Below are 25,953 nucleotides of genomic sequence, written 5' to 3' on the forward strand. Positions count from 1 at the left end.
AACACAGAATACAAAGTGTACAGTGCTCACTTTATATTACTTTATTACAAATATTTGCACTGTAAAAATGATAAAAGAAATAGTATTTTTCAATTCACCTCATACAAGTATCATAATGCAATCTCTTTATTGTGAAAGTACAACTTGCAAATGTAGGGGTTTTTTTGTTCCATAACTTCACTCAAAAACAAAACAGTGTAAAACTTTAGAGCCTACAAATCCACTCAGTCCTACTTCTTGTTCAGCCAATCGCTAAGACAAACAAGTTTATTTACATTTGCAGAGGACAATGCTGCCTGCTTCTTGTTTACAATGTCAACTGAAAGTGAGAACAGGCATTCGCATGGCACTTTTGTAGCCGGCATTGAAAGGTATTTACGTGCCAGATATGCTAAACATTCATAGGCCCCTTCATGCTCTGGCCATTGTTCCAGAGGACATGCAGCCATGCTGACAACACTTGTTAAAAATGATGCGTTAATTAAATGTGACTGAACTCCTTGGGGGAGAATTGTATGTCCACTGCTCTGTCTTACCCACATTCTGCCATATATTTCATGTTATAGCAGTCTCAGATGATGACCCAGCACATGTTTGTTTTAAGAACACTTTCACTGCAGATCTGACAAAATGAAAAGAAGGTATCGATGTGAGATTTCTAAAGATAGCTACAGCACTCAACCCAAGGTTTAAGAATCTGAAGTGCCGTCCAAAATTTGAGCGGGACGAGGTATGGAGCATGCTTTCAGAAGTCTTAAAAGAGCAACACTCTGATGCAGAAACTACAGAACCCAAACCACCAAAAAAGAAAATCAACCTCCTGCTGGTGGCATTTGACTCAGATCATGAATATGTGTCGGTCCACACTGCTTTGGATCATTATCAAGCAGAACCCATCATCAGTATGAACGCATGTCTTCTGGAAGCATCAAGGTTGAAGCATCAAAGGACATGAATCTTTAGCACTTTTGGCATGTAAATATCTTGCCATGCCGGCTACAACAGTGCCATGCAAATGCCTGTTCTCACTTTCAGGTTACATTGTAAACAAGAAGCAGGCAGCATTATCTTCTGCAAATGTAAATTAACTTGTTTGTCTCAGTGATTGGCTGAACAAGAAGTAGAACTGACTGGATGTGTAGGCTCTAAGGTTTTACATTGTTTTGGTTTTGAGTGCAGTTATGAAACAAAAAATCTACATTTGCAAGTTGTACTTTCACGATAAAGATTGCATTATGGTACTTGTATGAGGTGAATTGAAAAATACTATTTCTTTTGTTTTTTACATTGCAAATATTTGTAATAAAAATATATAAAGTGAGCACTGTACACTTTATTCTGTGTTGTAATTGCAATCAATATATTTGAAAATGTAGAAAACATCCAAAAATATTTAAATGGTATTCTATTAGTGTTTAACAGCACAATTGTGATTAATTTTTTTTAAATTGCTTGACAGCCCTACTGTTTTTCTGTAAATATCTCAAAAACAGCTTCCTCCAGAAATTGCAAAACTGAATTAATTGCATAGGAAATCTATATACATTGAGAAGATTTTAGCTGAGATTTTTAGAAGTGCCGAAGCAACCAAGAATTTCCATGGGACTCGTGCTCTTAAGTGAATGAGATACTTCTAGAAATGTCAGCCTGAGTGCACAGGAGTGTTTCTGATAAAGCTGGATTTTTATTTCTGCATGATTTGCTACACATTTTTGAACATCTGAAGAGATGCAGGTGACAGCAGACTTCTGTACAAAGTTCAGTACAGTCACTTACTTCATAGTAACAGTAATTCTTCGAGAGGATCCCACTGTAGTTACACATGCTTATGTGTGCGAGATTGGATTTTTATTTTTTTTAAATAGTGTCTGTAAGGGCCATGCATGAGCCTTGGGCCTCCTCGTGCTCCTGCGTGATGGTATAAAGGGCACCGCAAATGCAACCTTCCCTCAGATTCTGTGCCAGTCAAAGATTTGAGAATTCTGAAAGTAGAGATGGAGCCTAATGGGATCCACACTGATCCAAAGAACTACAGTTACTGCAGCATGTTGCCTGATTTTAGGAGACTAATATTATTGTTTATCTATATGGGTTGTAGCCTCGCCAATTAATCTGATCAGAAGATAAGGTTCTTGTCCCAGAATCAGGCTACAAGGATAAGCAACCATAGTTGATTCTGGTGGTCAGTGTCAGAATGGATCAGACTGTATGTGCCTGGCAATCAGTACCCCCCCAGGATGGTGGAAATAAGGAGTTTCACCTGCATCAGTCAAAAAGAGATTGTAGTACTGCTCTCTTGAATTTGGCACCTGATCTACTGGCTAAATCCAGTACATAATATTTGACAGAGGCAGGGGGTTACCCCATAGCACGCTCGGTAGATTTTGGATATTGGCACGTTTCTGAAGCAGGCAGAGAATGTCACTTGATATCTGGGGTGGTGAGCCTTGATCTTCAGTGGGAGAGGTACATCAGTCAACTGGCAACATGAGATAAACTGTGTTATTCACTTAGATATTTTCTGTAATGAGATGGCCTGACCTTTGGAACAGCTGGCTATAGCCAGAAATAAACACGAAGACACTTTTGAATGGTTTCATTATGTTGATGTAATAAAGTAGGGTTCTGAAACATCTGGAGCATGTAACTTCTTCTCTCCTAGTGCAGAATGGGCAAATTAATGGATTAATTGAGGCAAAATTCTGAGATCCCTTGGGGGGATGAGCTGAGGATAAGGTTTCAGCACCACTTTGATGCCACTATTTACCTTTCTCCATTCTGAAAACTGACCATTTATTCCTACCCTTTGTTTCCTATTTTTTAACCAGTTACTGACCCATGAGAGGACCTTCCCTCTTATCCCATGACGGTTTACTTTTCTTAAGAGACTTTGGTGAGAAACCTTGTCAGTAGCTTTCAGAAATCTAAGTACACTATATCCACTGGATCCCCCTTGTCCACATGCTTGTTGACCCCCTCAAAGAATTCTAGTAGATTGGTGAGGCATGATTTCCCTTTACAAAAAAACACATCGACTCTTCCCCAACAAATTATGTTCATCTAGGTGTCTGACAGTTCTCTTCTTTACTACAGTTTCTGGAAGAGAGTGTCTGTTTCCCAGGAAAAAAAAATTCTGTTTTGTAAATGGAGCCTGATAGTTCACAACCCAGAGGTCCTGGAATGACTTTAAATCAATCACTGGCACTGGTGTTACTCTCTCACCTGATGACAAGGACTCCTCTTTGGGAGGCAACAGAAGTTTCTGCTGCTGTCCCTCAGTTGTAACCTCAAGCTGCTTGTGGAGGCCAATATCCTACTCTGACATGGAGGGCCTTGCTAATGACACCTTTCCTTGTCTTCCTTCGTGCTTGGGAGAGGAATATGATCTGGGACCTGTGCAGAAATAGTCCTCAATAAGGCCAATATGGCCAAAGTGTCACATTGTAAGGATTCTGGCCAAGGTTGACATTGGCTGGTCCAGAGCCAGTGCCGTCTTGCCTGAGATGGGGCTCCAAATGGGATCCTCTAGTATCCCTTCTTTAGGGCCACTTTCTGAATATGGGAGAGAGGGGTTCCTAGTTGATAACAGTGAAAGTGCATAGGTTGGCAAGGATGATGAGTATACTGCCTTCAAACAGTGCAGCCTTGGTACTGGATGGGGTGTCCCAAAGTCTTAGAAGGAGATGCCAGTTCCTCTGTTAAGATATATCTTGGGCTCTTGGTGAGTTTGGCCACAGGTACCAATGTCAGTATGTGGTTGGTCATTCTCCAGTCTTCAGGTACATCTACACTGCAGTTAGTAGTGTGCTTCCCAGCTCAGATAGACAGCACTTGCTAGCTCTGCTTGAGCTAATGCACTAAAAATATCAGAGTAGCTGGGGGTAGAATGGGTGTCGGCTCGGGCTATCCAAATACATATCTAGGGGGCCTAGGCAGGTTTGTAATTAGGCAACTAGTCTGAGCTGCCACCCTTGCTACCCCAGCTAGTCTGCTATTTTTAGCACACTAGTTTGAGCAGAGCTAGCACGTGTGTCTACTGGAGTTGAGAAGCACACTCACCTGCAGTGCAGATGTAACCTTAGAGACAACGGATGACTTGGAGACCGTATCTCTGGAGGAACAGCATTTGTGATTGTCCTTGAAGGAAGGACCCAAATGGTATTTTGAGTGGATTATGATAATCTAGTCTGATCTCTGGCATTATCACAGGCTGATGTGTCTTTGAAAAACTCCCACTTAGAATACTGTAGCTATAAAAATTACAAATATTTGAAAGACTGTAAATTCAAAATTAAGGTGAAAGACCATAAGAAGACAGGATGGAGGTGAAGTAGTCAAACCAAAAAAGTCCAACGTGTGCATCCTGTTCATCTACACATCTCCAAACCCCAAATTTCCTAGAAGCATGAGATAGTAATGATGGGACCAAGATTTATCATTCCCTGATAAATTTCATAGTCATGTTAACTGCTCACAAGAAGTTAGCATCAGTTAGGTTTGAGCCATGAATTAAGGAAACTATCACCACAAGCAACAGACTGGACAAGCTAGAGAACAGCAGCTTATAAAATTTACAGAGGTCCCCAAGATGGGAGGGGTTGCAAGCACTTTGGAGGACAGGATTGGAATTCAAAATGACTGACAAATTGGAGAACTGGTCTCAAATCAACAAGATGAAATTCAACAAAAACAAATGCAAAGTACTTTGCTTAGAAAGGAAAAATGAAATGTGCAAGTACAAACTGGGGAATAACTGGCTAAGTGGCAGTTCTGCTGAAAAGCATTTGAATCACAAATTGAATACGAGTCAACAATGTGATGCAGTTTCAAAAAAAGCTAATCTCATTCTGGGCTGTATTAACAGGGGTGTTGTATGTAAGACACAAAGTAAATGCCTCACTCTATTCAGCACTGGTAAAGCCTCAGCTGGAGTACTGTGTCCAATTCCGGGCGACGCCCTTCAAGAAAGATGTGAGAGTCCAAACTGGAGAGAGTCCAGAGAAGAGCAATAAAAATGGTAAAAAGGTTTAGAAAACCTGACCTATGAGGAAAGGATTAAAAAACTGGGTGTTTTTAGTCTCAAAGAAAGATGACTTAGGGGGACCTGATAATAGTCTTCAAATCTGTTAAAGGCTGTTATAAAGAGGATGGTGATCAATTGTTCTCCACGTCCACTGAAGGTCGGGCAACAAAGTAATGTGCTTAATCGGCAACCAAGGAGATTTTTGTTAGATATTAGGAACAACTTTCTAACTATAAAGGTAGCCAAGCTTTGGAATAGGTTGTGGAATCCCTGGGTTTTTAAGAACAAGTTGGACAAACACCTGTCAGGGATGGTCTAGGTTAGGTTTATTTAATCCTGCCACAGCACGGGGGGCTGGACTTGATGACGTCTCGAGGTCCCTTCATGCCATACATTTTTATGATTCTATAAGATAAACAGGAATATCAGACTTTACCCTACACACAAGTTTGCAGTGGTTTACTAAGGGTGTGTTTTTAAACTGGACTTACTTAGACATGTGCAAAATTCTGTGTGGACACGTATCAGTTTAAGAGAGTCTTATTATGGCCAGCTTAATCTGTTTTTACTGGATAAAGTTAAATTGAAATAAACTACTTAAACCCAGATCATGGTGTCTACCCACAATCTTCCATCTATAACTAAACTGTTTTAAAAATAATTTAATTACACCAGTGAAGGTTTGTGTGTAGACAAAAGCCTTTGGCTCATAGGAATACCTGAGGATTTGAGAATGTGGTCAACCCCTCCATGAAGCTAACAGGTGATACTGGGAAGTGATTCACACAAAGCATTGATATTATGGTTATGGAAAATTTTTCAGAGGCTATTGACTGAGTGTAGAGACAGGTGGGAGAGACCTGTCCCCGGGGCCACAGCAGAACTCTGGGGGCTAATTTCTCTCTATAGACTTAGCCACGGGTTCTCTGCTTTGTCCCAAGGACTCACACAAGGAGCCTGGGGCTGGGTTGTGTAAATTGCTAGCCTGCAGATGGAAAGAGGGGCTTGTGGAGTCTGGAGCGGGGCACCTGGGTTGTCAGCAGCCAGTAGTTTTGCGAGAGTTTCCTCCAGCGGGCAGACAAGGCTCCCTTGTGCTGCAAGCAGGCAGTAGCAGTTCCCCCTGTACACCTTGCATAACCCCGTAAGTGTCTCAGTAATCCCCACAGTGTGATATGCAAGCACCTCTCATCTCCTCCCAAAGTGATCTTTTGTATCCAGTTACAGATATGGAGCTGAAACGATCCAAAGGACACCACTCTGAACTTCAAATACAAAGTACAATGCAATTCTAACATGACTAAGGCTTTCGGTCACAGGGGTGTTCACTATCCCCTACATATATCTACACACTGGCCTAGAACACACAGGCTTATTGAGAGAAACCAAAGAAGCAAACAGTCCGATTTTATCAGCAATATCTGGGATCCTGAAATCTAGAATAAACTATAAAAAATAAAAAATAAATAAATAAAACTTTAAGGAAAATATCTTGCAATCCAATCCCTAAGAGCTTCAGGGGCACGGGTGAAAGTGTTCTGTTTTTCAGCATTACTTTTGGAGGAAATCACTGACCACCCAACACGTGAATGTAAATAATTTGCTATAAATGATAGACAATTCCTAACTTTAAGGCCTGCTTGTTCTTGCACCACCACTATGGTTTCCATAGCAAGTCAACGTAAGGGAATTAATTATCTGTGTAACGGTACCAATGGAAATCCAAAACACATTAGGTGTGTGAAGATGGAGAGTGGTTTCAAATGGTAACATCCGGTAGTAAATGTGAGCCCTTGTTCATTCCATTTTTTGAAGGCTGTTTTCTGTCAGTTTGAAGGTTTTCTGTATAAGAATAAACTCTCTTCCAGTGAATGGCTGCAGTGGCAGAGTTCAAAGGCCTGAAGAACATACAAGATCTTGAGCTGCTCAGTGCCCTATACATGGGATTTGGATGTCCCCAACGTCATGATATGGGTCAATCTGGCAGTGGATGCAGAGTGGATTGGTTCCCTCTGCATCCACTCACAGATTGACCCATACCATGGACTGATCACAACTATCAGTGAAGCATAACAGCACTGGCAGGTTAAAGGAAAAAAATCAAGACGGCAGCATTGGTGGTATAGAAGACAGCTGTTCAGTAGGAGGAGAATGCTTGGAAATTATTTGTTCTTAGAACTTAAAATAGACATTCAAATGTAAAATAAGGATATTCTTACTCATTCTGGGCAAATATTTCCCAAAACAGAATATTGGGAGCAAACAGATGCTTTAAACATTGCTCAGCATGGAAAATGAAATATTTATCACGACTGCAAACTTACCCGTCACACAGGACAATCCAATTTCAGAGCCAGTTTCTGAGGTCATAATATGTTCAGTGTCTAATAAGCAAAACTTTCCTATTCACAAAAAATGTTATTGGCTTCCAAGCTTGAATCGAAAACTATCTGAAGAAGTTTAAAGGGAACTTAAGCTCCAGGATCCCAAATGGTATCAGAAGCCAGAAATAATTAACATTGTTTTCATCTGGTGTGGAAGCTAAACCCCTTATCATCAGATGCCAACATAGCCACAGCAATCCACGCGTCATTAGCTACCAGTTAATGACTGCAGTACATGGCGATGAGGGACTCTCCAGATGATCTAATGTTCAGTGGCCTGTCTTCTGAGTAGCACAGACCAACAAGAACACGTGACCCCAGTGTCACACATGCCACATTGGTTCCCCATTCAATAAAAGATTCAGTTTAAGACCTTGATCCTTTATTTTAAGACCCTCAAATGACTGAGCCCTGGCTATCTCAGGGACTAGTCAACAGTTGTAAATCTCAGGCAGGATGGAATTAATAGCATGAAAAATCTGACACAGGAGTAAGACACAGGGCCATCTCAGTGGCTGGTCCATAGCCGTGCAACTTCTTTCAATGAGGACCTTACCATCAGCACATCCTCACTCTGAAAACCCTTCAAAACTCTGTTCCCACTACTTCTTAGTGTCACGGCCACTCATCGCCAAACTTCGATTCCCCCATTTATACCAGTCATTTTCCAGCTACTCCCACAAAGATATCTGAGGCTTGGGAGTCCTTTGGGCACTACTACAATTAACAGTGCCAGGCCATGTTCAGAGTGAGGGATAAAAGCCATCTTTTCCCAGTAGCTTTCCCTTAGGGATTTCAACAATAGCTCGATGTGAACAGAGGATAAAAAGAAAGGAAGGAAGAGTGGGAGCACTAATGGAAAAAGAACTTCTAGCACATCTGAAAATGGAAGTAGAAGAAGATGAGAGAATATCTTCTCTTGACCAATTAATTATATATGTATGCAAGTACAGTAACTCCTCACTTAATGTTGTAGTTCTGTTCCTGAAAAATGCGACTTTAAGCTAAATGATGTTAAGCAAATCCAATTTCCCCATAAGAATTAATGTAAATGAGGGGGTTAGGTTCCAGGGAAATTTTTTTCACCAGACAAAAAGAATATTTTATATACACACACATACACACACACACACACACACAAAGTTTTAAACAAAATTTGATACTGGTACACAGTGATTATTGTGAAGCTTGGTTGAGGTGGAGGAGTCAGAGGGTGGGATATTTCCCTTACTGCTAAATGATGAACTAGCAATTGGCTGAGCCCTCAAGGGTTAACTCTCTCAATTTACAAGGCAGCAGGAATGGAGGGTGTGTGAGAGAGAGAGATACGCACATTTCCCCTTTAAGTACACTGCCTTGTTAATTAAATCAGCTTGCTGAGACCGCAGCTGGTGCAAACTCCCTCCATCCTGAGCCCTGGTGTGTCCCCCCTGCTCTATGGAAGATGGGGTAAGCGGGGTGCAGGAGCAGGGGGGAGAGGGGACACCCTGACATTAGCCCCCCTCTTCCCTCCCCCCCCACAGCAAGCAGGAGTCTCGGGGAGCAGCTCCAGGGCAGGAGCAGCACATGGCAGTGGGGGGAGGGACAGCTGCAATTGCTAGCCTGCTAGGCAGCTGCTGCACAGGGAACTTAGGGGAGCGGGGAGCTGATGGGGGCTGCCAATCTACCCTGGTTCCAAGCCCCCACCAGCTAGCTGCAATGGGCTGCTCTTCCTGCAAGCAGTAGACAAAGCAGGGGGCTGCCAAACAATGTTAGAAGGGAGCACTGCACAACTTTAACCGAGCATGTTCCGTAACTGATCAGCAACGAAACAACGTTAACCGGGAGGAGTGACTAAGTGAGGAGTTACTGTACGTTAATGCTCATATCACAGCAATAGGCTTATTATAAATACCTGCAGAAGACAGAACTTGGAACTTTGTATTCCTTGGAAACAAGAAACTGGTGTCAATACTAGCTATAAACCAGATACCACAGTGACAACTGCCATACAAGAATCTAGACATATTATCCCTCAAGCGTCTGCATGCAGGGCCGGCCCTTCCATTAGGCGACCCTAGGCGGTCACCTAGGGCGCCAGGATTCGGGGGGCGGCATTTTGTGCGCTCCCCACGGGGCGCACGGGAACTTCCGGTTCCGCTCCCGTCGTGCCACCGAAGAAGGACCTTCTGCTGACGTGCCGCAGAAAACAGCGGCAGGCAATTGAGCAGCTCAATGACTGCCGCTGTTGCCTGCGGCATTTCAGCGGAGGGTCCTTCTTCGGCGGCGCAATGGGAGCGGAACCGGAAGCTCCCAAGCGCCCCGTGGGGAGCGCACAAAATGCCACCCCCCGAATTCTGCCTAGGGCGCCAGAAACTCTGGCGCCGCTCCTGTCTGCATGCTTTCTTCCATGACTTCCCCTATGCTGGGAATGTCCTCCATGGACTGAGCCATAAAAAAATGCTACCCTCACTCTCCATGACGCCTACAAGAAATCAGCCAATCTATTACGGATAGGCAGTAAAAAATATACGTTGAAAGGTCAGGGGCGGCTCTAGGCATTTTGCTGCCCCAAGCCCGGCAGGCAGGCTGCCTTTGGCGGCTTGCCTGCAGGAGGTCCCCGGTCCTGCAAATTCGGCGGCAGCCTGCAGGAGGTCCGCCGAAGCCGCAGGACCAGCGGACCCTCCGCAGGCATGCCGCTGAAGGCAGCCTGCCTGCCGCCCTCGCAGCGACCGGCAGAGCGCCTCCAGTGGCTTGCCGCCCCAGGCACGCGCTTGGCATGCTGGTGCCTGGAGCTGCCCCTGTGAAAGGTTAACAGTAGACAAAAACTTTATGTACTTTGATATTTTCCCTCTCCTTCACTTGTATGTCTCTTCTGAGGTAATAAGGCCTTCAGTGCAGATACTGTTTCTACCAGCGTTTGTATAGTGCGCACAATGAGGCTCCAATCCTACCTAGGGCCCCTGAGCACTACCATAATATAACCAACAAAAACTAGATTCGGTTTAGATTAGAAAGGAGGACACTATGCAGAGCAAATCTGAACCCAGGTCTCCACAGAATCTCAAGATATTTCTGGTTTCTGAGAATCAGTACAATATGTCCAATAGTCTTATTCCATTCAGCAAGTACAGGAGTTCCTGACTCAGAAGAACAAAACCTCAGGCAACTACTCAAAATGTCAAGGTAGGATCCAAAAAATGGCATTTGTTTTGTGACCCTGCTCACTGCAAATCCATTTTACTTCTGTAACTTTATCCTGTAGACTTATGTGGAATTAGTGAAACTACCTTTGGAGAGCATGCTCTCAGACTGTCAGCATAAAGAGTCCTGCTAAAAGAAAGCCCCACACATCTGAGCTTAATGCAGCTGGAAAAGTTCAAAGTCTCAGATTTATTTCATCTCAATTCTTCCTTTTCCTCCAGGAATCCCTATTATGATTAGAGATGAGTAAACCAGCTGGGACCTTTGCTCATTCCTCAGACTCAACCTGTACCCTATCTAAAGTTTGAAAAAATATATATATTTCCACCTTCTTCCCTTGCAAGCTTCAGCTAGGAATTGGAAATACAGAAATACTACCACCAACCTGGCCAAAAGTGGGGAATACTGGAAAACTCATGAGAAAGCCTTTTCATAGGAGACTTTTTCCAGCCCTAACATTTGTGCCAACTGTACACCTAAACATTATGATCCATCACCACCTCTCCAATTTCTCTACAGCTCCTTCTGCCTCTGTCCCTTCCTCCTCTGGATATTATGTTCTCCACCTTCAACTACCCTCCTATCCTCAGCATCTTTCCAAGCTCTGGCTAGCCCATCAATTATCTCTACCCTGTTGCATCAGTTTCCCTCTGCTACTGGGCTGCTGAGCACCTTTGAACTAAATCCACAGAGACCAAATGAACTCTGCAAACTTCTCCTTGCTAAACTAGGTAACTTTACCCCCACCTAAATGTTTCCTGATCTCCAGCTCGCTGCACTTGGCCACCATTCTCCACACAACCCTATTCACTGAAGTATCACACAGGGCTTGTCTACACTGCCCCACAGTTCACACTGAAAGGGTGTGAATACTACTCCAAACCAAAGTGCTGTACTGTAGCGACCCTGTATGGACACCGAGGGTGCAAACTAAAGAGTTCCTAGTTCATGTTAACATAGTCCTCTTCAAAAAGGACTTTATTAATACAAGCTAGGAACATTTTAGTTTGCGCTTGTAGCATCCGTATGGGGCAGGTACCACACAGCACTTAGATGCACACTGCTATTCACCCCTCCAAAGTCCAGACTGCAGGGCAGTGTAGACACAGCCACAGATTTTGATAGGAGGTGGCCACAACTCCAGCTTCATACAGGTTTCTCTCTCTTCCATTTGTTCTCGATTTTTTAAATTCAAGTCTATGAATAGCAATTTATTAAAATACATTCCCAACTGCTGCTTCTATTCCACTCATGAATTATTCTCTGCGTGAAGTTTTCGCTACATTCCCTTAGTACTTAGCTCTTTCTTAAATGCTGATTTTAATCCCATTATCTCAACATTTCTATGTCCTTTATTTCATCTTTTCTGGTTACTATAAACCTATTTTTCCTTGGCTCTCCGTAGAGTTCAAACGTCTTTTTATACTGGCACCATGCTATAAAAATGTCACAGTACCATGTATATGCATTTCAATTATCTCCAGGTGCAAATGTTTTAACAATGGCTAATGTACAAGGATTTCAATGGCTCTTCATCTCAACACTGATGACCATCTGTACAACTAACAATGCTTTTTAGTAAATTGCAGAAACAAACTGGAACAAAACAAACCTGACCATGAAAACCCAGAGTAAACATAAGCACTCCTGCCACAGGGACAGACATTCCAACTCAGGAGTTAAGATGTCTGAAACTTTCATCCCATGTCCTTTTAAAGATATTGTACTTTTGTGGCTGACCTAATACTTCTAAGTTATAGATCACATTAAAAACAGAATTATATACAGGCTTGTCAAAAATCGGTTTTTATTTTTGGATAATGTTGACGGATAACATCAATGTTTATTTTTAAGCATTTTTATTAATTTAAATTTTCACAGTTGTAAAGTAGGCAGGGATCAGACAATAGGAGGGTTAGACAATTATTTATGACAGTGGGGACAGATTCAAATAGTTAAAGGTTTATAAGGTTAAAACACAAACTGTCCACTTTACAAAGTAAATACCCCTTATGTCAAACTAATATTAAAAGTTTTCAAGAAGCATTTTTCTTATTTTGATTATCTGTACATTTTGATCATCATTAATAGAAATATTTTTTCCTTGGTTTGTGTGTGTATGGAGAAAATTGACATTTATCGACATTTATCGATAAAAGTCTAATCTTTCCTAATTAACCTAATTACATGTAGCAATAAAAGTAACTGTCTGTTCCAAGCACACCAAATAATTGATTAGGTTCATTCTCTACTGTAACCCTTAAGCCTCTCCTTTGCCTGTATTCTATCTAATTTATAATGTAAGCTCCTTGTAGCAGGGCCCTTGGAACTGGTCTGAAAAGCATCATGCAGTGCTGCAGAAATCATAAAATTAATTAACTCATCACTAGCGAGATGGGATACTCCTTATATGTCTATCTAGATTCTTACATGGCCCTCATTTGCTATAGGATACCAGCATCTCCAACATATTGTCTGTATGAAGGTATTGACTAGAGGCTCCAAGCAGGATGTGTGCCCCATTGTGCTGGACACGCCCAGACAGCGCTTGCCCTGAACAGCTGGCACTCTACATAAACACAGAACGGGAATGGAAACAGGCACAAAGAGGAGAAGTGACTTGCTCAAAGTCACGGAGAAGGAGCAGCCAAGCTTGGAACATCGAGTCCAGTGCCCTACCCACTTGATCAAGCTGCCTCTCCACATTAACAAACACTCTCCAACCTGCAAGGCACATGGATATCACCATCCCAAATTTGCAGATGGGGAACTGAGGCACAGAGATTAAAGGACTTGTTCAAGGTCAATCGAGAAGATTGTGGCACAACCAGGAATTGAACCTTCCTTTATAGTACTTCAGACCAGTGCCTTACAACACAAGTCCATCTCTCTCTCTCTCCTTGGAAACAGCTTGTGTCTGCAAGATGGTGGTGGTGGTGCAGTACAGCAGCAGTGTAGAGCACAGTTTCAAGATCTCAATTATTTCAGAAAATGTGCAATAATTTTAATAGAAGCAGAGAGACTTCACCAGGCGTTAGACTAGTACAGATCTAAACAAACCGTCATTGAAGAGTTTCTGTACATGTGCACAGTTTAGAAAAGACTATGGACAACTTGTTTGGAAATGGCTCTTCTCCAGTCCCTTCCCGTCCCCATTCCCACGCACCCCACTATCAAAATGTTACAAGGAAAAGCCACTCACTCTGTAAGCAATCAGCATTGAGCAGATCTTGGCACTTCTCGTGACATTTGACCCCACATTCAGTGCAGCGCATACCCTGCCTTGCAATGCCCCATAGGAGCCCTTCACACTCATAGCAATATGTAGGGGTTGTAGCTGTCCACACCTCAAAATTGTGAGGGGTTGTGCAGGAGATAGGGTAAATTAAGGCTTGCAGGGTCTTCTTATATACATGAGATTTCTGCAATACAAGAACACACACAAAGCAATGTCTGTGATTGGAATGCTGTTAACATGCACTGCTTGGCAAGAGAGTTATCCTGGGATGATGCAACTGTTTTCCTTAGGAAATGTATCGTTTTTCTTAAATGAAAGAGAGAAAAGGCGAAGATTAAATCATCAACGCTTGCCACGTCATGCCTGATGGAGCCATGACTGAGGTAGCCAAGCATGCTAAACCTAGGACCTTGTAGAAATGATGTGCAGAAAACACCCATTTGAAAATCAGTTTTTACAGTTATTTTAAATAAGAACATAAGAACATAAGAAAGGCCGTACCGGGTCAGACCAAAGGTCCATCTAGCCCAGTATCTGTCTACCGACAGTGGCCAATGCCAGGTGCCCCTGAGGGAGTGAACCTAACAGGCAATGATCAAGTGATCTCTCTCCTGCCATCCATCTCCATCCTCTGACGAACAGAGGCTAGGGACACCATTCTTACCCATCCTGGCTAATAGCCATTTATGGACTTAGCCACCATGAATTTATCCAGTCCCCTTTTAAACATTGTTATAGTCCTAGCCTTCACAACCTCCTCAGATAAGGAGTTCCACAAGTTGACTGTGCGCTGCGTGAAGAAGAACTTCCTTTTATTTGTTTTAAACCTGCTGCCTATTAATTTCATTTGGTGACCCCTAGTTCTTGTATTATGGGAATAAGTAAATAACTTTTCCTTATCCACTTTCTCAACATCACTCATGATTTTATATACCTCTATCATGTCCCCCCTTAGTCTTCTCTTTTCCAAACTGAAGAGTCCTAGCCTCTTTAATCTTTCCTCATATGGGACCCTCTCTAAACCCCTAATCATTTTAGTTGCTCTTTTCTGAACCTTTTCTAGTGCTAGAATATCTTTTTTGAGGTGAGGAGACCACATCTGTACACAGTATTCGAGGTGTGGGCGTACCATGGATTTATATAAGGGCAATAATATATTCTCAGTCTTATTCTCTATCCCCTTTTTAATGATTCCTAACATCCTGTTTGCTTTTTTGACCGCCTCTGCACACTGCATGGACATCTTCAGAGAACTATCCACGATAACTCCAAGATCTTTTTCCTGACTCGTTGTAGCTAAATTAGCCCCCATCATGTTGTATGTATAGTTGGGGTTATTTTTTCCAATGTGCATTACTTTACATTTATCCACATTAAATTTCATTTGCCATTTTGTTGCCCAATCACTTAGTTTTGTGAGATCTTTTTGAAGTTCTTCACAATCTGCTTTGGTCTTAACTATTTTGAGTAGTTTAGTATCATCTGCAAACTTTGCCACCTCACTGTTTACCCCTTTCTCCAGATCATTTATGAATAAATTGAATAGGATTGGTCCCAGGACTGACCCTTGGGGAACACCACTAGTTACCCCTCTCCATTCTGAGAATTTACCATTAATTCCTACCCTTTGTTCCCTGTCCTTTAACCAGGACAGGGAACAAATAAATAAATAAAACCATAACCAATGGCATTCAGAGAGCAAAGAAGTCAGGTCTGTGTGTAATAGCACACTACATAACCAAGTTCTACTCAGCATATCTTAGTTCATAAATCAGACCCTTACACTCTATTCTAAGGTTTTATTTGGGACATCATATTTGCCACACATTTTTTTAAAAACCAAGTAATACAGGTTGCTTTACACTTATACTCCTAGTCTGAGTTCTGCAATGCTCACTTGATACTCCAAGAAGAATACGAATATTCACAGAACCAGCCCCCCCCCTTTAATTTGTTTAGGAAAGACCCCGGGGAGCAAATAAACTCTACTTACCAGCTCCTCATCCTTAAGAGAAGTTCTAGTGGCCATTGCTGAGGTAATTCCAGCCTTCCTGGACTGAACCAGTGACTGAGAAGGGAAAGTGTCTGTTATTCATTACAAAAGTGTACACAAATTCACTGGAGGTCACATACTTGTACATGCACAAAAGGGAAGATGCTGTCACCCTCAAAGGTACTGAACAGCAAGTCTACACAAGTCAACAGTTCTGCTCCATTTTCCAAATGGCAATCTCCTTGCCCCAGAAAGAGTCAGGGTGTGTACTCGCTAACCATTTATGTTTCCTTCTGCCCCACTCCACTCTGTGCTGGAGTGAGTTTTACTATTTTCCCCTGTATGAAGTGTAGATAAAACGGGATTCTCTCCTGCATCCTTGAAACAGACAAGGTTTTTACTGTGTTCTAAACTCATGCTCCACCTCCTACATTCAAGTTCACGCATAGACAAAGGAGATGAAAAATCATCAGCCTTGTCACCTAGAAAGAGCTCCAAACAGGGACGGCTGGATGGGGTCGGAATGAGGAGGGCAAACTAAAATCTTGGGAGGATTTTATGGGGTTGGAAGGGCAGCATGTGTCTGTGTGTCACATTCAGTGGCCATCCCCAAATATAATGAACATCGCTGCTTCTCCAAGTAGCTACCTTCATTTGACGGATGATGGAGGGACTGCAATCTTACATTTCTTAGGTTGCTGTTTTTTCAGCACCTGCCACTGGCATCTAACCAACATCTAAAAGGCTAGAAAGCAGATTAGGTCCTTCAGCAAGCTACTCCAGCTGTAGGAAGGCAGATAAGGAAATGAGAGAAGATGTTGCTGGCTCTTATAAAGCCAGCTAACCCTCTCAGGAGCCATCTCTTACTTTGATTTATGACGCTTGAGACAAGACTGAAAAGGTTCATTCAGTCAGTGATGTGGTGGGCCAGAGCGCGGCATATGCATGCATTGTGGTATGGCAAAATTCAAAATAAAAAAGCAAAAACAGTGGAGGGGAAGTAAAGTAAAAAAATCTTTACTTCAGGTAAAGACGTGGTGGACAGTTTTTAGCTCCACTTACCATAGCCTGTAGAGAGAGAGTGAAAGCATACAAAAGAAGTAGAATAGGTTAATTCCATTATTATTAAGTTTCCAGGGATACAAGCAGTTAGTAAAACATACCCTCCTAGGCTCTGCATGTGTCAGATGACAGATGTACAAACCAAATTCTCTATCTTTACATAGAATACATTTAGATAGTGTATGGAGGTTAGAGATTTTGCAACTTCTCCCAAGTGTTAATATATTAGCTGTACCTGATACAATATTCAACACCATCTGTAAAAGCTACACTCATCTGACATGCCATCAGTGTAAGAAAGCAAGCTGACCTCACTGTTTGTATTGTTTCTATAGGAACATTTAACAGTGTGTGAACAAGTTTCAGTGATGGGAAGAATTTTTAACATTCAAGTTGCATGACAATTCCTGTGTAAAGACACTAAGATACAGTAGGCAGATTTACTTCTCTCTAACATTCTAAGCACCTTGTATTTTTCTGAAACATCAGTATAGACATTAACATTTTCTACCATAGTTTATAGATAAATTGCCTGGAATAACAAACAGTATTGCGCCCCAAGGCACAAAGTGACCACAGCAATTATATTTATAGAAAGAAAAATCTTACCAAATCACTGACAAGTGGAATTGGTTTCTTTTTGCGTAGATCAGGCATGCTGTCAATGCCATAGAGACCACCTGCAGGCCTGGAAGTACAGGGGGAAAATGTGTTAATAAGGTCACAGAAATGGCACAGTATGATACCGTCACAAACCATCCTGTAGAAACCAAACATGGCCTCCTGCAAATATTGATCACTCTGCTAATAAAATAATCAATGTAAATAGAAGGAATCAATCTTGACACATGAAGGATTAATACACTGAAATGTGACTCAGAAACAAATAGAAACTGCTAAACACTACAATGAATAACCTTGTCAATTCTGAATGCTGAGAAGCACTCTGCTTTCTTTTGGTATAGCTGCATCCACAATTTACTATTTTGAGCTTCATGTCATAAAATTCCTTGGAGGTTTGCAAACCATGCTGACCTCCTCCTCATCTCCTCTCCTCTCCTCACCCCCCTTCACCCCACAATGAAATCAGTTTTGATCTCTTCTTCAGAAAAAATCTCAAGTGTTGATAGAGGAAATGCCAGAAGTTATCACACAAAATTGTGGCAGTAACACTTCAAACTCTAGATGGACACACTCCATTTACTGTAACTCCAGCCTCTTGTCATTTTGTGTGCATCTACCAGCATTCAGGAATTCAGAACACTGCTACAATGTGAGAGAGAGGTAGCTAAGGTGGGAAAGTGTCAAAGGGAGAATGACCAGCCTAAAAGTCTCATCCAGCTGTCATTCACATCAGTGCAGAACACAAGTCCTCGGCCTCAGGCCTTTGGGATTTGGGGGGGAAGTTCCATATTTTGGGGAAAAGGAGAAAACATTTTTCTAGCTTTTTTATGTTGATGATGCCAAGGCTATTTCTAATATTCCAAACCTCAGGGCAAGGATGGATTTCATCACCTATCACTAAGCTGACAGGTAGAGGCATGAAGATTCATAGACAACAGGAATACAATTGCTGCAATATGGTAAAATAATATTCGTTTTACAGCATCCAGAAGAGATGCAATTTTTTTAAAATCAAAAACTTAAAAGATTCCCCTCTCCAAAAATAAAGTTTGATAGCTTTTAGTATACTTTCTTTTCCATGCAAGTTACCTGACCATTGCAGGATTCTTATAACAGAAACAATCATTGCCTTTAAATCGCAAACATTTTCCATATAAAGAGAGAGATTTTAAAATATTATAGATTCCCACACTGACGTGCCAGCCATTCGTTAGTAAAGTCAGCAGTGGAGTTAATGGCTACATTCTTTCCATGGAAACCAGAGTCATTTCCTTGGCAACACTTACAGTGTGTAGTATTAAATGGTACAGTTTGTTTTCCTTAGTGAAGAAAACAATCACAATGGACACAGCTCAGTCAGTGGCGGGACACTCCACTGCCCCCTAGGCTGGCCAAAGATGCACACTCCAGGACCTACTTTTATACCGTTACAGGACAGATTATTCATCCCTACTGACGTATTGCGGTACAGCCCCTTGGCTCATTAGGGTGCTGTCTCCCCTTTGATCATGTTGTTCCAGACAAACAGATCTAGCCATCGTGCATTCCTGTCTATAAGATGCACCTGCCTGTTCCTTGTTATGTCTATGGAGTGTCCTTGTATTGGGCTGTCCAGGTGCCATCTGGGCATAAAGTTCCTCTTGTTAGCACTTATATGTGTGGATGCACCTGCTTCTAACAACTCTCTTCTCACCAACTTCTGTGAGTGAGGCCTGCCACTGGCTCACAGCCCAGCTTTTGCTTAGCAATGCCTGGAAGTACTTTTGTTCAGGCTTCAGACCTCAGACTAGGCCTCTGACACAAGAGTTTATGTTTCAGGGCCTCATCTTACTACACATAACAGCATGCTGACTGTTGTGGACCAGCTCACCAAAATGGCCCATTTTGTACCATGCACACATCTTCTGACTGCAGAAACTCTGTAACTAGAAGGTGTGCACATATCTTCTACCTCCATGCCCCCCAAACCATCTTATAGATTCTAGGACTGGAAGGGACCTCGAGAGGTCATCGAGTCCAGTCCCCTGCCCTCATGGCAGGACCAAATAATGTCTAGACCATCCCTGATAGACATTTATCTAACCTACTCTTAAATATCTCCAGAGATGGAGATTCCACAACCTCCCTAGGCAATTTATTCCAGTGTTTAACCACCCTGACAGTTAGGAACTTTTTCCTAATGTCCAACCAAACCTCCCTTGCTGCAGTTTAAGCCCATTGCTTCTTGTTCTATTCTTAGAGGTTAAGGTGAACAAGTTTTTTCCCTCCTCCTGATGACACCCTTTTAGATACCTGAAAACTGCTATCATGTCCCCTCTCAGTCTTCTCTTTTCCAAACTAAACAAACCCAATTCTTTCAGCCTTACTTCATAGGTCATGTTCTCAAGACCTTTAATCATTCTTGTTGCTCTTCTCTGGACCCTCTCCAATTTCTCCACATCTTTCTTGAAATGCGGTGCCCAGAACTGGACACAATACTCCAGTTGAGGCCTAACCAGCGCAGAGTAGAGCGGAAGAATGACTTCTTGTGTCTTGCTCACAACACACCTGTTAATGCATCCCAGAATCCTGTTTGCTTTTTTTGCAACAGCATCACACTGTTGACTCATATTTAGCTTGTGGTCCACTATAACCCCTAGATCCCTTTCTGCCGTATTCCTTCCTAGACAGTCTCTTCCCATTCTGTATGTGTGAAACTGATTGTTCCATCCTACGTGGAGCACTTTGCATTTGTCTTTGTTAAACTTCATCCTGTTTACCTCAGACCATTTCTCCAATTTGTCCAGATCATTTTGAATTATGACCCTGTCCTCCAAAGCAGTTGCAATCCCTCTCAGTTTGGTAGTATCTACAAACTTAATAAGCGTACTTTCTGTGCCAACATCTAAGTCGTTGAAGAAGATATTGAACAGAGCCGGTCCCAAAACAGACCCCTGCGGAACCCCACTTGTTATACCTTTCCAGCAGGATTGGGAACCATTAATTACACAGATCATGGCTCCCCATTTGTATCCCGGTTCTGGAAGGAGCGGTTTCATCTCCTAGAGGTCTGGCTGCCCAGACCAAGTCCCTGCCTCCTCCAAGTTCCTGCTAACTCATCTAGTTCCTGCTACCAGGCCTCATCCCTCTTCCTGTTACCATGCCTTGTTCCTCATTCTTGCTTCCTCATCTGACCCCAGTTTCCGACTCTGACTTTGACCCTTGGCATGACCACGACCCTAACTCTACTCTTGGGTCTGAGAGCCCACATTACGGCCCCTGACACTCGCACAGGACACATGGTTCTGCTAACATGCACTCTTGGGTCTGAGAGCCCACGTTACGGGTCCTGACACTCGCACAGGACACATGGTTCTGCTAACATGCACTCTTGGGTGTGAGAGCCCACATTACGGCCCCTGACACTCGCACAGGACACATGGTTCTGCTAACATGCACTCTTGGGTGTGAGAGCCCACATTACGGCCCCTGACACTCGCACAGGACACATGGTTCTGCTAACATGCACTCTTGGGTCTGAGAGCCCACATTACGGCCCCTGACACTCACACGGGACACATGGGTTTGCTAACATGCACTCTTGGGTCTGAGAGCCCACATTACGGCCCCTGACACTCGCACAGGACACATGGTTCTGCTAACATGCACTCTTGGGTCTGAGAGCCCACATTACAGGCCCTGACTCTCGCACAGGACACATGGTTCTGCTAACATGCACTCTTGGGTGTGAGAGCCCACATTACGGCCCCTGACACTCGCACAGGACACATGGGTTTGCTAACATGCACTCTTGGGTCTGAGAGCCCACATTACGGGCCCTGACTCTCGCACAGGACACATGGTTCTGCTAACATGCACTCTTGGGTCTGAGAGCCCACATTACAGGCCCTGACACTCGCACAGGACACATGGGTTTGCTAACATGCACACTGTAGATATAAAAGTAGTAGGATCTTACTGCTCAGCAACATATGTAATATTTGTATGAGTTTTATTACAGAGTGATGTGTTGATGGATGGAATAGTGTCAATGTATAAGCAGAAATTGAATGTTTGATTTTTTGCATAAATATATTGTTTGGTTATATACTGTACTGCACATGAACAATATTTTGTTTTGAAGCTTTACTTGAATTTTTTAATATTTGGTATCAACACTTACTTTCTGTTGGAAGTGTACCCATTTTGAGAGAATGTGCACGTCTATTTTAATACTACAGAGACAAGGTGGGTGAGGCAATCTCTTTTATTGGACCAATTTCTGTTGGTGAGAGAGAAGTTTTGCGTAAGCTCGAAAGCGTGTTGCTCTCATCAACAGAAGTTAAGGCAAAGTAAGGGCTGAGTGGATTGTGGCACTTTCACAGATTCTAAGGCCAGAAGGAACAACCGTGATCGTCTAGTCTGACCTAATGCATAACACAAGCCATAGAATTCACCACAATAATTTTTCTTATGAATTTTTAAATATGTTCTCATTAGACCTTCCATCGTATAAGAACATAAGAACGGCCACAGTGGGTCACACCAAAGGTCCATCTACCCAGTATCCTGTCTGCCGACAGTGGCCAATGCCAGGTGCTTCAGAGGGAATGAACAGAACAGGGAATCAGCAAGTAATCCATCCCATTGCTCATTCCCAGAACCAATGCATTTGGTCCAGTGCTAGCTGTATTAGGCATTAACACCCTTTCAACCTGACCTGTCTTTTAATGAAGTTCTTTGTGTGGCAGAATACAGTATATAAATCGCAGTTTGGCTAAACAGCACACTTCTGAGGTAATGAAGAAATGTTAACTGAATTATTTTGTCTGATGCAAATTTAAATTTTGTAGAACAGTACAAGTCTTGTTTAATACAAAAATTATTTTATATCTGTAATTATTTCAAAAAGTATAATTTCTACTTTTCAGGCCAGCAAATCATCTTAAGTGTGTGAACTGGTATATTTATTATACCAACTCCTTGTTTAAAAGGGAGTAGAAGGTGTTGTTTATAGTTAGAATAAATCACTATCTTCTGCTACCGCTAATTGCCAGTTCTCCACCAACCTCTTCAGCAGAATCTTGGGCTCCTTTGGAAAGCAGGAGGTTGCTAGGCAGCAGTAGGCTTCTGCAGGTGTGGCAAGAAGCTCTCTGTGGCAGAGCCAACATTGCAAAACAATTACTGAAAAGTAAAAAGCTGTAAAATGAAGCCTTATTCAGTTTAACTTCATGTTTGGTTAAGAAAACCTATTTCAATGTTATGAAATCTAGTTTACACACAGGGAGAACCAATACTGTGCTGAGATTTCAGGACAAAACTGCCTCTGCACATCAATGCCTACTGTGTACTGTACACAAGCAATGAGAGAGAACGAAAAAACAAAGCAAAGCCATATGTTTCTATCCAAATATAACACACACAAAAATCAAGCAGCATGTAATGTGTCCACGTCTTTGTCCTAAAGAAACTCGAATTCATTATGAAAAAACTACAATGGTGACATCCAATATGTAAAGTATCACACTGACTTAACGTGTAAGCAGAATTTGCCAGCTCCAGTTGCTGTGGCTAGCATACTACACGGTGAAGAAACTGCAACTCCCCTCATGCTGACAAGTTACAGATTAATAGTTGTGACCATTATTGAACTAAAGGGATTTTGCAAAGTTTTGCTGAATCCCTCCAGTTTTATCTGCTTACTCTACTTGCCATCATTGCTGCGCTCATAGGATAGTTTCACAACATTCTTTAGTTCCATTTTCTCAGGCGTGAGGACAAGCCATCTGAACTTAGAACTCAACATTTATTCCGAGATGCTGTTTTTCCTTTCCAATGTGGCCAGCTACCAGGCTGACTCAGAGAACAAGATAGCATACAAAGCCTCCTAAGTTTTTAAGCACTTTACCACTGCAATTTGGATAGAAAGGACTATGAAGACTTATTATCACCATGCACGTTTGCATATAGCACTTTACAAATAAGGTGTAACCGTGCCAACGTCGTTCTTGAGCCCAGGTCTCAACATGAATAGCTGCACGATACACACTGTGGCTATGCCACTTTCCTCTCAAATTAAATAGAGGCTGTGAAACATATCAGAACTGTTCTTGGGAGCAGTATGGTTGTCTCTAGGACGTAAAGTGTTACTATTTGAAGAGAATCATTAAAAGCAATTTGCAGAATGCACGTTGCTTATACTTTTGCTTAAGTGAAATCAGGGCCGGTGCAAGGATGTTTCGCACCCTAGGCAAAGCTTCCACCTTGCACCCCCCCCTCCCCTCCCCACGCCCCCACCCTGAGGCGCCCCCGCCCTGAGGCACCCCACCCCAGCTCACCCCTGCCCGCCTCCTCCCGAGCATGCCATGGCTGCTACACTTCTCCTGCTTCCCAAGCTTGCGGCGCCAATCAGCTTAGGCGCCGCAAGCCTGGGAGGCGGGAGAAGTGAAGCAGCCACGGCGTGCTCAGGGAGGAGGCGGGCAGGGGTGAGCTGGGGCGGGGAGTTCCCCTGCGTGCCGCCCCCTCTCCTTACTTGCTTCAGGCAGCCCTCCCTGCGCTCCTCTGCCCCAGCTCCCTCCGCCTAAATGCCGGCGGCGACTGGGGTGGCCGAAGATCCGGCCGCCGCGGTCGCTGCCGATGAAAATGGCGCCCCCCAAATCCTAGCACCTTAGGCGACCGCCTAGGTCGCCTAAATGGTTGCACCAGCCCTGAGTGAAATGAGAGACAAAACACTATGAAACAATTAAAAAGTCCAAAACCCACTTACCCTTCTTTGAACCAAGGTGGTTTTGGTGAATCTTCATCATCTTGACCCTTAAATAATGAAAAAGAAACAAAGTTAGTTTCCAAAGGAAGAGACCCTGAAATAAATCAGCAGGATAAGGTTTGGGGAGAGGTGTAATGGAGCACACTTCATGCAGGTAAATGCACACAAACACTCCATTTCCAGAAGCACCTCAAATGACTGCAGCAAGGCAGAACGGGTCATGGGGATACACAAACAGTTGATGAGATCTCACCAAACACCTAAAGAGGCACCAAAAGAGCCTGTTCAGTGCACCTTCCCTTTCAGAAGGAGTCTCAGAAGAGCAACTCCAGCCTTCCCCACCCAGCCAAAGATTTCCTTATCGCTCTAGAGCACCAGGAGTATGTTTCTATTTTATTATAAATTAAAAACAAGCTGTAAGAAATGCAGAAATGAGGGACAGAACGAAGTTACAAACAGAAGTGACCCTGATTTACTTAGCAAATGAAAACCTTAACCGACTGTCATTTTATTCATGCGCAAATATAAAGGCCTTCTTCAGCCACGAAACAAAAACTTCAGTTTGCTGTTAAAACTCCACCTTTACGTTAATGTTGAAAAGCTTTGTACTCCACAGGGTACCCAGGGACACTCACTTTTTAATGAGGTGCCCAGCTGAGAACTGAGACAGGTGCCAACCAGAGGCACAATGGGGTGAACTATGGTCAGGTTTTCAGTATCACATCTGGCTTGTGTCAGTTCAAGCCACACTCTTACAGTAGTGTAGGAACATACATTTGTGGGCAAATAATCATTTGACTTTGCTTCTTTAAAAATTCCTCAGTGGACTGACAGAAGAATTGAGAAGTGTTTAAATATTTGTTATGTAACTAAAGGGACCAGTAAAATTTGCTGTGCAGAGGGAAATTGTTTACTGTAACTATCCCTGGAGAAGATTGTCTATTGCTAACCTACTCTTGGGGCTCATGCTAAGGTTGCCAGGCGTCTGGTTTTTGACCGGACCACCTGGTCGAAAAAGGACCCTGGTGTAGTAGTAAGGGGGCCTGAAACAAAAACCCTCGTATCAGAGGCTGGTATGAGGCCTGAGATAAAGTAGTGGCCAAAGCTTTGCTGATATAAGGCAAAGCCAGGCTGTGAGCAAGAGGCAGGCCTTGCTCTCCGAATCTGGCAAGAACAGGGCTGATATTGCAAAAATGCACATTCCTAAGAGGTGCTAGCACAGAGCACTCACGCAAACGCATTGCAGAGGGTGGTACCAGAACACCCCGATACCAGCACATTCCCCAAAGATAATAGGGGCACCCTGACCCTTCCTAAAGATAAGGTCAGGATGACAGTGTGATGGATAAGGATGTACAAGGTGATGGGTGGTAACTGGCTATGTCAGGGGGTGTCAACTAAGTACCTCAGAGGGGCAATACATAACTTGTTTGTACTGATGAATAAAATGGAGTCTCAGAGGGAGAGTCAGCCGAGGGGGGAATGGAAAGTCCCGCCATTCACTGAGCTGCTTCCATTGTCACAGGCATACATGTCTTAGTATCCCGGTAGAGTCTGCCAGGTGCTATTACCGTGCTTCGTCGACAATAAACCTGGCTGGGCGCCTTCGCACCTTAACGGATCCTGTGGTCATTGGGCAGTTCAATTGAGGTCTGCTGTGCCAACTATCTGTGCAGAGCTGGGACGGCACACAGAGAACACACA

General features: G+C 43.0%; 1 protein-coding gene across 4 annotated transcripts in view; it reads right to left on the reverse strand.

Annotated features, from left to right (window-relative positions):
- UNC13B (unc-13 homolog B) overlaps window positions 1-25,953 on the reverse strand; it is a 354,256-nt gene that overhangs the window by 110,282 nt on the left and 218,021 nt on the right. For all 4 annotated transcript variants that reach the window (XM_039543401.1, XM_039543398.1, XM_039543403.1 and 1 more), the window contains 4 exons: window positions 24,250-24,296; window positions 17,490-17,568; window positions 15,819-15,893; window positions 13,790-14,009 (listed from right to left, as the gene is read on the reverse strand). In XM_039543401.1, coding sequence (XP_039399335.1) covers window positions 13,790-14,009; window positions 15,819-15,893; window positions 17,490-17,568; window positions 24,250-24,296 — 421 coding nt within the window. The remainder of the gene's footprint in view (window positions 1-13,789; window positions 14,010-15,818; window positions 15,894-17,489; window positions 17,569-24,249; window positions 24,297-25,953) is intronic.

The sequence above is a fragment of the Mauremys reevesii genome, linkage group 6 (assembly GCF_016161935.1).
Source record: "Mauremys reevesii isolate NIE-2019 linkage group 6, ASM1616193v1, whole genome shotgun sequence".
NCBI lineage: Eukaryota > Metazoa > Chordata > Testudines > Geoemydidae > Mauremys > Mauremys reevesii.